This window comes from Grus americana, chromosome 3 (genome assembly GCF_028858705.1).
Source record: "Grus americana isolate bGruAme1 chromosome 3, bGruAme1.mat, whole genome shotgun sequence".
NCBI lineage: Eukaryota > Metazoa > Chordata > Aves > Gruiformes > Gruidae > Grus > Grus americana.
The window spans coordinates 117250071-117264364 of record NC_072854.1 but is presented as its reverse complement, the minus strand read 5'-3'; the positions used below and the strand labels follow the sequence as shown (position 1 = coordinate 117264364).

At 42.5% G+C, this 14294-nt stretch overlaps 2 protein-coding genes across 8 annotated transcripts in view; one reads left to right on the top strand and one right to left on the bottom strand.

The window, feature by feature from the left end:
- Positions 1-14294, bottom strand: part of PLEK (pleckstrin) — a 61736-nt gene that overhangs the window by 23395 nt on the left and 24047 nt on the right. For 6 of the 7 annotated variants that reach the window (XM_054819665.1, XM_054819663.1, XM_054819667.1 and 3 more), the window contains exons 1-2: positions 2402-2528; positions 2103-2243 (exon numbers count right to left, since the gene is read on the bottom strand). The gene's annotated coding sequence lies outside the window, so the exon portion shown is untranslated. Of the gene's footprint in view, positions 1-2102; positions 2244-2401; positions 2529-14294 lie in introns of those variants that run through there. The other variant, XM_054819666.1, reaches the window with a different exon arrangement.
- On the top strand, positions 2719-9435 carry CNRIP1 (cannabinoid receptor interacting protein 1). Its single transcript, XM_054819671.1, has 3 exons — positions 2719-3288; positions 3994-4138; positions 7971-9435. The coding sequence occupies exons 1-3, from the start codon at positions 2846-2848 to the stop codon at positions 8133-8135; spliced, it is 753 nt and encodes a 250-aa protein (XP_054675646.1). The 5' UTR covers positions 2719-2845; the 3' UTR covers positions 8136-9435.

The window sequence follows — 14294 nt, the reverse complement described above, 5'->3', positions numbered from 1 at the left end:
CCAACCCCCACCCCTCAAATGTAGGTCTAGAGAATGGAAGAATGGACACATTTATTCCAGGAACAAAGAAAGTAAATTATTGCTGTGGCTTAGGAGAAATGGGACCTTGTCCTAAGTCTACAATGATCTATTTAGCTTTCAATCTTGTAAGTGTCAGCACATTTACTCTGTGCTCCTGGCAAAACCACACTGCCTCCTTCCTGCAGGTATTTTGCTCCCTACAGAATATCAAGCAATTAACATCAAGGAATCATGCAGCAGCCTGGGGGCCGGGACCCACAGAAAATCCCCATGGAGACTAGAAGGGCATGGGTTTCTCTAGCCAGGGCCTATCCCACCACCCTCAGCGAGCGGGCAGCCCACAGCATCAGGTGCCTCCATGGGGATGGGCTGAGGTTAAGCCAGGCAGTCAACCTACAGGTCAAGATCAACAGCATCTATAGCTGGCTATGTCTGTGACAGAGCTGGAGACCAGCGCTCCTAAGCATAGCTCAGGAAGGGACTGAATGCCCAGGGCTGAGCTGAAATAGGGCCCATGGGCAGAGGTGGGGGTGGAGGCCCCAGGTGAGGCTGGTCAGGGACATTAAGGTGGGCAGCAACAAAACCCACCTCCTGAAAGACTTAGCAAAAGCAACGCCTCCCCTTGATCTATACTGATAAAGACCATCTGGTAGGATCAGATAAGTAAATGCACTAATGGGCAATGTCTACATTTTAAATTCCTTCTTCGTAAATGTTCTACTCTCACATTTCACTTTCACATGGTAAAACAGTTACTCAGCCTATGCATACATAATCAATAATATGATGCTTTTTTAGTTCTCCCTCATGTTTGCCACTTTCTGCCATAGTAGTCTGGAATAAAGTCATAGCCTGAGCCATGTCCAAAGATGATCATTCAGGCAGAAATAATAAGGGAAAAAAACCTCGTTATAGATCTGACCTCTCGTGTACTTGGGAAGCTAATTGCAATCAATGTCTTTAGCTACACACAATTTACCACAACGTGATATGTCTGGCCCATGAGGTGAGTAAAACTGATCCCTGGCAACGGCCATTATTCTTCACACACCACTTTAAGTGACACTATCAGATTCCCCATGTGTAAGGCTTCTGTGATTTCATACTGAGTTACATTTAAACTTACAGAAGTGGGAACTGCTGCAAGCGAAACTTTCAACAAGCTATAAAGTGTAGCAGTTTCAGCAGAATGTAATGAAAAATGAGAATTCTCTTGCAATGAGCAAAAAAGAGAGGGAGAAATGCACATGTAGTAGTCTTCTGTGGAGCCATACTGTTATGAGATATGTGTCTATATATAGCAGCTGCTTTCTCATCTGAAAACCTGTACATAGCACTTGATTGTCTGATAACTTCCAAGATATTTTCAAGACTGTTCATTGTTGAGCTAGATGAGGGTCAGAGGGATTCATTTCACCTACTTCTGGTGTCTGCTTTTGAGAACCTTTAAAGTCAGCAAAGATCTTTGCAACTAATCAAGTTCAGTGTATGATTCATAACGAAAAGTTGGCCCCCACTATGGGATGAGTAGCTCTTGCAACTTGATTAGGTGCCCTTTGACAATACAGGAGTCTTGGGTGACTCAACAAACTCAAAAGTTTCTTCTCATGCATTAATGTTTATAATGTCACTACCTCATCATACACAGGGAACTGTCATTTGGTTTTTTAATGGCATTTGTGTCATTCTTGACTGTTCAACAGGAGAAGCAATGACTGCACTGTGCAACAACTTCCCTATGGGGAATATTTAATGTTCACAATATAATTAATTCACTAATTAACATGCATGCACAAAGAAATGCAGCTGGGTAATGCTGTATCTTCCATTTGACTTAGCAATACCACATTTTGCCACCACGTGCACATCCCATCTTTGGAAAAACAAAGAACAGGTTAGCTCCAGTGCAACTTGTAGGTGAACTAGCTGTGAAACTCTCCTAATAAAATCATGAACTCTGCCATAATGTCCAATCAAACAAAAAATATATTTGTGGCCCAAGTTCTGTGTCAGCCATAAAAATATTGCAGTTTTAACAGCAAACAAGAATAAATGCAAGATAATGGAAAGGACGCACAAACCTTCTGCTCCTGGATTAAAAGCAACCTCTAACTGTTAGATGGGAGTGAGACTTGCGGAGAGTTGAATTATGATACAACTTCCAGTTTCAAACATCCTTCTCCTTGAAGAAATGGTACCAGCCATAAAGAGTAGCATTAGACCTAAAGAAATGAGATTTTGATCTGATAGTGCAATTACAGTTGTATGTTTGGGGTTTTTTCTATTAAAACAAGATTGTGATAAGGTGATAAAAAAAAAATTCCAGCAGAAAATCTGAACCAAGTATTGACAGTTTGACTTCAGGGCGCAAGAAACTGACCTTCGGTCTAGGCACGGTGGCTGGCACAAACCTCTCGCTGCGCAGGGAGGAGAGACACAAAACCATGCCCTTGCTCTCTAGCCCTTCCCTCCCTCTCAGTCAGCTCTGACTCCTGCGTGCCGCTACGCAGATGCTTCAGGCCACCCCAGAGGGCTCGATCAGCCCGGGAAGACGAATCCCCGCGGTGAGGGGACAGCGGGGTGATTTGGAGGGGGGTCCCCTCCGACGAGACCCCACGGCGCGCTGCCCGTCGGCGGAGGAGCCCCGCGGGGCGCTCCCTGCCCTCGCTGCTGTCCACGCCCGTGGTGCTGAACGGCGGCGGCGCCCGCCTGGCACGGCCGGGCTCCCCCGTGCTCTCCTCCGGGACGAACGGCGGGATTAAGGCTGCAGCAATCGGGGCCGGATTAACTCCCTGGAAACCGGCTGCAGTCTGAGCAGCTGCAAATGTCCCCCAACCCGAGAGATGGAGGGGGAGTAGGTGGGGGCAACCGTCGCCCAGATGCTGCGCCGCGATTAAGGGGAGGGAAAAAAATATATCATCCGCTGCTTTTGGGAAGGGCTGGGCTGGCTGGGATCCGGCAGCCCCTCCTCTTCCTTCTCCCTCCTCCTCTTCCTCTCCCTCGCAGCCTCGCTCTCCTCTCCGGGCCAGCTGCCTTCCGCGGAGGGGGCGAGACGAGCGCAGAGCCCGCAGCCCCCCGGCGACAAGCGATGGGCGACATCCCCGGCCTCGTGAAAATCAGCGTCTCCCTCAAAATCCAGCCCAACGACGGGGCGGTGTACTTTAAAGTGGACGGGCAGCGCTTCGGCCAGAACCGCACCATCAAGCTGCTGACCGGGGCCAAGTACAAGATCGAGGTGGCTCTCCGGCCCGGCACCGTCCAGGCCACGTAAGTGCAGCCTCCCTGCTCGGGGCGGCTCCCCCAGCCCTCCCTTTCTTGCTGCTTTATTTTTAGAGGTTTAATATTTTTTCCTGGCAGGCTGACAGCACGGGGTTTCCGTGATTTCTCTCTCCCCGCCCTTTTGCTTGGGTGGCCCCGTTTCTAGGTCCCTGGCCAGCTGTTCCCAGTGCTTTGCCCGGCTGGCTCGGGGGAGAGGCCGCATTTTGGAGTCGCTTCCTTCCCTCTCCCTCCCCACCTTCTTCCCGAGCTCTTTCAAGCCCAGCTCCTTTTCTCCCTCCTTCCCCGCGGTTTGGCCTGGAGACAGAGGGAAGAGGCCCCTCTGGCCCTGCATGTCAGGGATATACCATGCCCAAGCCTCGCTGCAGCAGGGCAAAGCAGAGACAGGGACCAGGGAGGATGCAGATGGGGAACCAGCTCTGGGTGGAGGGGCGGCCCTGGAAAAGAGATTTGACTAACCTCTCCCCAGCTACTCGAGGTCAGATCCCCCCTGCCTTTCCTTTCTACACCTTCCCCGGGTGACTGCAGAGCCCTGACATTTTTCAGGAGCCCCAGTGAGTCAGCAGCACCTGCAGGTCTGCTAAAATCCCTGAAGCATCCCCCAAGCACAGAGGTTGCCAGCCCATATGCTGGCTCCAAGCTGCTAGGAAGGGGACCTGTGGGGCTGCTGAAAGGCTGGATCCTGTCTTTTTGCAGGACAATGGGCATCGGGGGCGTCAATGTCCCACTGGAAGAGAAATCGAGGGATGCACAGGTGGCCTCTTACACAGGGATCTATGACACAGAAGGGGTGCCCCATACCAAGAGTGGGGAAAGACAGCCCATCCAGGTCAACATGCAGGTATGTGTTCTCCAAGCCTGGCATGGGAAGACAAGGGAGGGCAGCAGGGGGTTGACTTCCAGAGAGGGAGTTGTGGAGGTGAAATATTCTGGGGCAAAATCTGATCACAGCTGCTGCCACCCTCTCTGCTTTGTGTGAGACCACTGGTCAGAGCACAGCTGGAAAACACAAGCCCCACTTCCCAAGTCCTCTCCCCTTTCCCATGTCACCTGCAGGATGCCAGAGGCCCTGCCAGAAAGCACACACAAGAAAAAACACACACCCACCCACTGCACCCCCCCCCACACACACACCAACCTCAAGGGCTGTCTTCTCCCTTTCTTTCCCCCATATGCTTCCATCATCATATTATCTCTGCACCCACAAACCTAATTTTTTATTCATGTGGCTCCTCACCCCAACCTTCAAGAGAAGTGCCAAGGACCAGAATCAGTATATGCCATGGCCCCAAACTGAGATGACAAAAGCTCAAGCTGACAGAAGACAGGAAGAGCAGCAGGCAGATTTCCACAGCACTGTTTGGGTAGTGCACTCAGGGTGCAGCGGGAAATTTGTTTTGTTCTGACTTTGGTTTGGTTATTTGGGGTTTTTCCACCCCTCTTGATTACAGTTGTAAGGGATTCCTGCTGTTTATTCTATGCTTCCTCTACCAAAACAAGGGAAATGGGGCTGTAAGCCATCTTCATCTCAAGCTTTCTTAAGGATCTGTTCCAATTTATACAAGTTTAGGACCTTGCCAAGCCCACCAGATTTCAGCTTTTTCTCACATTTGCTCACTGCACTCAAGATTTCATCTTGATTTTATCTTCACTGTATTTTCTTCTGGAATCATTATTTAGCATGGCAATCCCCTTCTGAATAAGAACTGTAACATCTCAATTTGGAGTTTCTAATATTTACAGCATGCATAACTTAGTTTTGGAGACCCATATCATATTAATAATTACTACATCATAATCTTAGGTCTACCCTTAAGTATTTGTCCACATTAATCACTTTTCTATACAGTTGCCTGCTTTTAACACACAGGAAAAATGAACACTCAGACTTCTCAATCAGCAGAACAGCGCTGCTGGATGCCACCACTGAGCATTGCATTGTATTTCAAAATGTCCTTATACCAGGAGGTGAAAGGGCAGTGCTCCCCAAAAACCAGCTGCTTTGACTAAGGCATTCCTGTTTTGATAGCCACGTGGATTGTTAAAAACTGGTCTGATACTGCCAATTTAATACCTAAAAGCCACCAAGTGTATTAGAATTTATTTCCCATCTGCTTTAAAACTTTAAACAAATAATTCTTTGTGTTCCTAATTTAACTGATTGGTAGATGTCTTACCTGTTACAGCCATAGTTTATACATGTAAAACAACAATCCTGTTTCTGAATTCCAGAATCTGAGGATGCATTTGTTACCTGAATGCTCAAGTATGCACACTACCCAGAAACTGCTGAACTGACTAGCAAATAGTGTAAACTAAGTCAGAATCCTCTCTTTGGATCTAGTTTTATTCATGTTCTAGTTTTATTTATGGTCAGACTAGATTAAGATTGAATAAAGAAGCCAGACCTCCATTCCCACAATAAATAACCACCAAATCATCCTAGCATGCAAATTCAGAGGGAGTGATTAAATAACTATTCATGCCTATAGCAGTGGATGACAGAATAGCAGACAGGGAAATAGGCTTCTAAGCCTGACCTACAGAGAGTAGGGCCATCCCTCCTCCCTGGGGAAGCCCATATACAGGCCCAGTGGAGGAGCCAGGATTCAGCTGCAGGAGCTACAGGATTTCAGGGGAGCTCTGAGGATGCAGAATGCTCGTTACACCACAGCGCTGCTGCATCTGCCAAGTACTGGGCTGGAGGGGAGGCACATGGTAGAAGAAAAGCTCTGCAATTAATTCTTTCATTCTCCTGGAAATCCACAGCAGTCAAACTACTCAGGGCAGCTCAGCAAACTGGGTCATCGGAGGAAGACAGAATTTGTTTTCTTCCTTTATCTTGTTGAAATTCAGATCCTCCATACATTAATGAAATGCTGCTCTTGTATCATATCACCTTCTACAAATGCTATTAGAAATGCCTTTTCTTCCTCAGTTCCCAGACTGAGGGTGGCTGATGCTCCTCTCTGACAATTTCTCTGTGTGGATTGTGCACAGTAATATCCAATGTAATATCCAACCTTTACCATCCTGCATTATAAATGCATCAGGATTATTATCAGATATGATTAATAAAAAAATCCATAATTAAGGTTTTAGTTGCTGGGAGAGATAAAATAGCCTGTACATCTGATTCTCTTTGACAAAGGAAGTGGCAGAAATATTTCAGCTACTCCTTTAAGGTAACACTCACAACTGGAGCCAAAAAAACCCCCTTCCCCTAACAGTATACAGAAATTCCTGCTGCTGTTAAGGCTAAATTTGAGTTACCACAGTGGGCTGATGGAACGTTTAAAGCAGTGTCCATTATGCAGCAGCAGCATCTTACAAACTGCATCTTGAATTAAAAAAAAAAAACAAAACCAACATCCTTCTGAGAAAATTCAATACAGAAGGCTCTGCTTGCAACTCAGGAAGAGTTACTGTGTAAAAGGGCTTTCATACTGACTTTGCAAGTGTGATTATAATAGGCAGATGATCAAAGGTCAGCTCCCAGGCACATGATGGGAATGGAAAACAGTCAAGTGAAGAAACTGTCATTAGAGTGAGTGATGGAAATATTTAAAAGGAAAAAATGTTGAAGAAAAGAGTGTTGTTCAGTAGCGCTCAATCCACTATCGAGTATATTCTAAAAACATAACACAATCAAGAAACCATACTACTGGGACCACCAACACCACATATAGGCTTCACACCCACACTTCAGGCTCTCCGCAAAGTCTCAAGGCGCAGGAACTCAAATTTTACATCACCATCAGAACTGAAGTCATGATCTATCCTTGTAAGCATCATTCATATGTTTTTTTTCTGATAATGCAAGGGTATCTAGCAATGGCTTCCAAAAAAGTGAGAGATTTGATTTTACAGAACTTAGTATAGCCGTTGTCTCATTCACTTCAAAGTTGCAAGCACAGACAACTTGCTGTCACTGTCTGACTATCTCTTCACTGTATTAGACACTTATCTGCTAACAGGGGCTGATTATCTCCTTCCTAGCCTCTATTACTCATATGCAAGTTTGAAGAGCTGCAGTATCACAGTACAACTTGCAATTACAGAAATTCACAAAGAAGAACTTCTTTTACTTAAGTTTCATGTAAACTGTGGAACAGAATCCCAGGGAAGGAGTAAGTGGTCTAATAGCAGCATGTCTCCATCAAGACACTGCAAACACAAGGCTACAAAATACAGGGACATTAAAGATTTCAGATTGAGCAAAAGAAGGAATCTTTCTGGTCGTAACTGTAACCTCTAGGTATAGTATAAAGGTAAAGCAATGGCCTGTATCACTACAGATCACTGCTACATGATGTGTACGTACAAGCCACTTTGAGATCAACAAGCCAGCTACTGCTGAGTCATCTTGATTCTTGCTGTTAGTAAGATTTGTCCATAGGGGAACTTGAACAGTTTTACTCCCTTGCCTTTCCCAAATATAAATGCAAGAGTACATGGAGAACCTGATCCTTCATGTTTTATGTATGCCTACATGTACAAGACTGTATGACTGCTAGAGCAGGCTTTACAGATCTTTGATTTATTGACTTGAGGAACAATAACCCTTACTATTAACTGGTTTATGTTCCACAGTTTCCTAAGAGTGTTGTTTCTCATTAACAGAGAGAAACCAACAAAATAATACTAACACTGATATTCCCTCTTCCTCGCAGTTTAACGACATTGGTGTTTTTGAAACAGTCTGGCAAGTCAAGTTCTACAACTATCACAAACGGGATCATTGCCAATGGGGAAACAGTTTTGGCAGTATTGAGTACGAATGCAAGCCAAATGAAACACGCAGTCTCATGTGGATCAATAAAGAGACCTTCCACTGAAGAGATGTGAAACCAATACTGCTGGACAATCTCCCTAAAGAAAAATCTACCTTTTTAAACCAGCAAGAAGCCTTAACAAAGGCATACTGTAACATTGCTTTGTTCTATGAGGTTCCAACAACTATGTTGTACATACAGGTGGTGCCACTAAAATCTTTGCCTATTACTGTATTTTAAGTTTACCATGGCATCTACAACATTCTTTATCTGTCACCCTGAGAATACTGTAAAGTTCATGGTAAAGAATGTTTGATAGCTGGGTAGAAAATCATACCATCATAATACTGACATAAGTATTTGGATTATGCCCACTAAACAGTTCCACTAGATGTAACTACTTTTGTGAAGTGTTTTGCTTTATTGCTTAGAATTTGGATGCAACATCACATTGGTGATTTCTGTATTTATATTTGTGTTTGCTCCTAAATTGGTGTGCTCCTTCAAACATTGTCATACATGTCATCCCAGTGGACAGCAAAAAGTGCAAATTATGGATATTTGTAGGTTTAGCTAAACGGCAGCTACTGTACTGTTGATATTGTGCTTTCATACCAGGGGATTTGGAAACTCCTTCTCCCTTTTGTTAAGTGCTGTAAGATATTCTGAGAAAAGTTTGCTAATTTACCAGATTTCTCAAAATAGGATTCTTTGTTGTTAAGTTTCCCAGTCTCTGAAATAGCTTTAGGAAACAGTACAAAATGTGCTAACCTGAATGAAGGAAAAGCAATAAATCAGTTGTGGTATCAAAGACAGTAACAACATGGCCAATATATATCTTAAGATCATGTAGTATTCTTGAAAGATAGAGCAGCCATACTTAATATAGTTCTTAGAGTTCCAATAGTAATCTCTATTTTTGTTTGAATGATACATCGCTCAAATCAGTAAAATCCTACAAATCAACTTTTTCAAGCCTGAGCACTGTATTGTACCAAAATCAATAGGATTTCTGACCAACAAACACTCAGCGGTGTGAAGAGAGTACAGATCCCAGTGCATGTTTATACATGCACTGCACTTTCACATAAAGATAAGCATGTAAGTATTTGCATGGTTATGACTAAAGGTGCTACACAAACACTAGATCAGTGTTTAACACATGCAGACAACTAAAAACAAACATATCTTTTCTTTTGATAAATAAAGCAGGGAAACAAATACATTGTCCCATCCCCAACTTGGGTTGAAGTAAGCTGTCAGTTCTTGCATATCTGTTATTCTTTTTGTGAATAATTTGTAAATTGTGTATGTAAATGGTAACCATGAGTTTTGATCTTTGTAATAAAGGACTTAAACAATTTCTTCTCTAGTATGACCATCTAAATGAGTTCAAAATACTGTATCAGAAGAGGCAATGGTTTTAGAAAGTCAGACAGCAGAGGGTACGTAGCCAGTGCTTTCTGAGAATCCAGTCCATGGTACCTCATGTTCTTCACCCGAAGCTACTGTTTCTAAGAAATACAGATCCAATATGGTAGAACACAGACAGTTAGTGTGATAACACTCAATAGAGTTTATTGATAAAATTCAACTGCATTTTGTTGCACTAACATAGTGTAGAAAGTAGAGATTTAGGACAGAAGTGAAATACCAAAGAAATATTTTCTTCCATTGAGTTATTAATCAAAAAGCCTGACCTGTCTGTAGAAATCTGCAAACAAACAGCCTGACAGTAACACTGATGTAATACACCACTGGAACAGTGAGCTAGCCAGCTGCATCTCTACTCTGAGGCAATATTACACAGGCAAATTTCGATGTGATGAAAATCTAGAAATAATCTGTGTTAACATCTTTCCTAAATTTTTCCCTAGACTACGGAAAGAATTCTTCGAAATGAAAAAACTGAACTGAGCAAATTCAAATATAATCTGTACTTCAGACAGAAGTGTCATTGCCAGCACTTTAGCAGAACAGGCTTCAATGATACCAAACTTCCAGCTGTCAATCAATTCTATCTCTGCACTGCTAGAAAGTGATTTTATTTTGCAACAATTGGCATACTTTGTTTTGTTTGCACATATGAACTGAAAGCACATCAGCAAGAAATATGTATGATGTATAAATTAAGAGCAACTTCTGTCCTAGTAAAATTAAAATGTGTAAGACAGGCCTTCACTTTGAGTTCAGCTTTATGAAATCCTTGGCCCACGATGTCCCAGCCCTCCAGCATTTAAGAAATGTTGCAATGAATAAATCCAGCCTATCCTGGCACTGGAGGGCTATTAGTCTCAGCAAGCTGGAAGCACACCTTTCCCAACGTAAATATTCATGTTTGTATTAATGCCAAATAGGGCAGCAATTTTCTTATGTCCTAGCAAGCCCTGTAGCAATTCAGCTGAAATTTGGTTCAGAGAGTGGTCAAGAAAGAGCCTGCAGATGAAGTGAGTTGCTTTTAAAAGGAAGAAGAGAACAGCCAGCCAAACTGTCTTGCAGGCTCCATATTCTAATACTGAACATTGCTGCCCAGGACCATAGCACCCCTTTCACAGACAGCGCCAGTGATAAAAAGGACAAGGACTGGTTAACGGCTTCTCTTTGGGAAGGCATAGGTGGAATTTATCAGTTGTTATATCCTTCTCCCCAGATGATGTTTAAGCAGAGAGAAGTGTGGCTTGATGGCCTTGCATAATTCCTGCCTAAACAGAAGATTATTCATGTGATGTTTGTTGAGTATCCATGCTACCATGGATGACAGCACTGATACTTATGGAAAGCAAAATAGTCCCATCGACTTCCCCTTGCTCAACAAGTGCTTTGCTAATCCAGCTAACATTGGCTCCTAGTAGAGGAGACCCAAGACTTTAGCAGTTCTCTGAAAGTAATGTTTTGAATTTCTTTCATCCAGGACAACTCTGGTAAATATTCATAAAGCTTGAGTCACTAAATAACTGTTGCTGTGACAGTTTGATGCATTATTCAATCAGCAGCGTTTAATCTCCAGACAAGTTTGTTCTTTACACACCTTTTTCTAATTAGTATTTCCATTTTTGGGCAGAACTCCAAAATTCAGAACAGGACACAATATGCTAAGCTTAAATATATATTTATTTTTATCCATTACAATGTCAGAAAATGCTGACAATGTGTCAATCCAGCTGAAAACAAAGCACTCATATCTGAAGACTCCATACATGAGAGTCTTCAAGATTTTTCTCATGAAGTGTCCTGCTTTTTCAGAAGAAAGATTAAAACAAATATACTGAGTCTTTCAGAGTCACTTTTTCATCTATATTTAGGTAGCAGTTAGGACTTTCAGACTATTAAGTAAAAGGACCCAAGAGCAAGTTATTAGTCATGATTATTACAGTTGCAATCCTGCATGGGGCTTGCATTAGATCAATAGCATTTGCACAAGGCTTTGTGTTTAGTGCAGATACTACAGGCTTTGTTATCTCCTACCATCTGACTGTATCTGAAAAAGAAATAATACTGCTAAAGTCTCCATGCCCTACTAAAACAAGTTAGGGAAGTTTCACTGGCTTCAGCTGAGGCTCTGTCCATTGGTTTGCAAATGCAGAGTGACCCTTAGTGATTCCAGACTAGCAAAGTATCAGAAAATCTCATTTATTACATTCTTCCTATAAAAGATGTGAACAGAACTTCTGTACAATGAAGCTGTAAGTTCTGTAATGCAAGGCTTTTATGCCAGCAGAGGTTGGTTTCCATTTGGTTAAGAGTACCTACCTCACTTGCTACGTAAAATTTTGATGCTACGTCAAACAGTTCTATTCTTCTAGAGTCTCCATGTAAAGCTTTGATTAAATAAAGACATGGCACATTGTAAATGCTAACCTCTTTTTGAGATCTGAAACAAGTGCTGTGGCTTTCAGAATTCAAAGCATTGAGCATTGCCTTAATAGCTGTGTCGCCTGAAGCACAAAGCAGCAGTATAATGAGTCTTACAACATTCACATTTTCCCTTACCTCTACAAAGCTCGCAAGTGATGACTGGAATTCCCCTTAGTGCAGCTAATCCTGGTCTTTGGCTAGGACAGACAGGCACTCGTGCCCACAGGCCATCCCTGCTGCATGCTTGGCAGCTTTTGCCAGCATCCCTTGGATTGCTTCCTTTTCCCCTCTACCTGAGACCAGCATTTAAGGCTTCAAATCCCTGTGAGTCCTGGCTTTCAGCTTTAAGACAACAAGGCTGAATAGCCAAACCAGTCCTCTCTGCATCATTTTCTCTGTTCCTACCTGAAAGTTGTTGATTATTTCTCTTATTATTCGACGCAGCTTGGTTCTGTGCAATCAGGAAGGATAATCCCACGACTGACCTTATACATTACATATAACCTTCTCTGCCTCTTCCTGCAGAAGAAATTTACAGGACTCCAACTGTATCCCAACTATAAAGAACAACATAACTGGCTACCAAAAAAATAAAGAAGTGAAGCTGGACAACAGAAAGTACTGCTGATTGTCAGCGGTGGAGGTCCTGCAGGGTCTGCCATTACAGTGCTGGAGAACTCAAACAACTACATAGATTGTTTCCATGGTGCTCTAACACTCACTGAATTTCTCTGTATAATAAGATATACACAAGTGAAGAATCATAAGCTTTTGTGAGTTCTCCCATTGCAATCATTTGAGTTTGTATCTATGTACTCATACCTGAGTGGCACAGCTTACTGCAGGTTAAAAGATTACAAACAGATCTCCACTGAAGACAAGGCTTAAAAGCAATTACAGCTTTTCTATGTTGACACCAAAAATCTTAAATTAAAAAATAATTCATAACGGCACATCTGCACTGACCAAAGGTAAGGTTCTGATGCTCTGGTTTTACTCATTTGGACAAACTTGAGTCTCAATGCTGCCATATACAAGTGCTTTCATGTGCTACCCCTAACACCTTTGTTTCCCTCCCCCACAGAACAGACACTCCTATTCCCTTTATCCCAAATACCAAGGAATAGCCTGGTATCCCATCCAGTAACTTCTGCAGACTTTGAACAATCCTGAGAGAAGCAATAATAAACTATCAGTTGATGATGATGAAGGCAAGAACCATACAACTGTGTCGGAGGTAAGATGGACCTTCTGCCATTCACAGCATGGTAACTGCAAGGTTAGGTGCCATCCTGCTGTTTCAGGAGTGACTGTAACATTGTTGGTAATATGCTGTAGCTTAATGTAGATATGTGCTACAGGGACCAAATGTTCTCAGAAGCTTGAGCTAAATCATGATGAGTTTAACGTGAACCCTAGAGGGCCTCATCTGCAGAGAAATGGCAGTAGCATGCAATAATATCACAGCATACACTATTTTCTAACTATGATGGCACTCTCCTGCTCAGTTTAAGTTGCTATACCAACAGATTCACCTAAGGTACCTCCACATTTCAGGCTTATTGTGGAGAACAAGCCCTCACCAATTCTATGTATAAAATATATAGTCTAAAGCTGGTGAGGTTTTTTGTTTTGGCTTGGGTTTTTTTGTTTTGTTTTTAATTAACTATTATTTTTACTTCTGGCTTCAGAGACATCTCTGCCTAAATACTACAGGCAAGCTGAGCAAATGCAAGAAATACCACTGTGTGAAAACACAACTGCAGTCATCCCTGTTCTGTATGGAAACTATGTGATTGCACTCCAAAGACTTAAAAGCATTAAAACAAAACAAATGGCTTCATGCCATTGCAGACTGAACACTTTTCAAGAGGCTTGCAACATTTTGTCTATCAGAACAAGGCAAGTCTTATATAAGTGTGCTGATAATCTTATTCTCAAATGCACAATGCTTACACTGACCTTTGCTAGCCTTGAGGTTAAGAAACCAAGAAAAGGTGCCAAATACACTTCTGTTACAAAGTTCCATCAAAATGTATGGAGTTAACATGAGGGACAAATTTGCCCCAATATACTACTATGTGGATTAATTGCCCTTGCTTAAAACAGAAATGTAAGAATTTAGATCTGTCTTAATAAAATGTAACTCAATGAAATACTTCCAGGAGGTTGTTTTAAATACAGTGAAAAGATTTTCTCTACACATTTGCCCTGTCTTAGAAAACCTTTCTTTTTCTCTAGGGATCAAGAACTACCATTTTGTGCTTGTGTACAGATACAGAATCAGTTAAATCATGAGCTAGCAGAGCTTAAAAATCTTTTTGCAGGTCTTTTTTTGTTTTTAAAATAAAACCAGCTATCAATTCC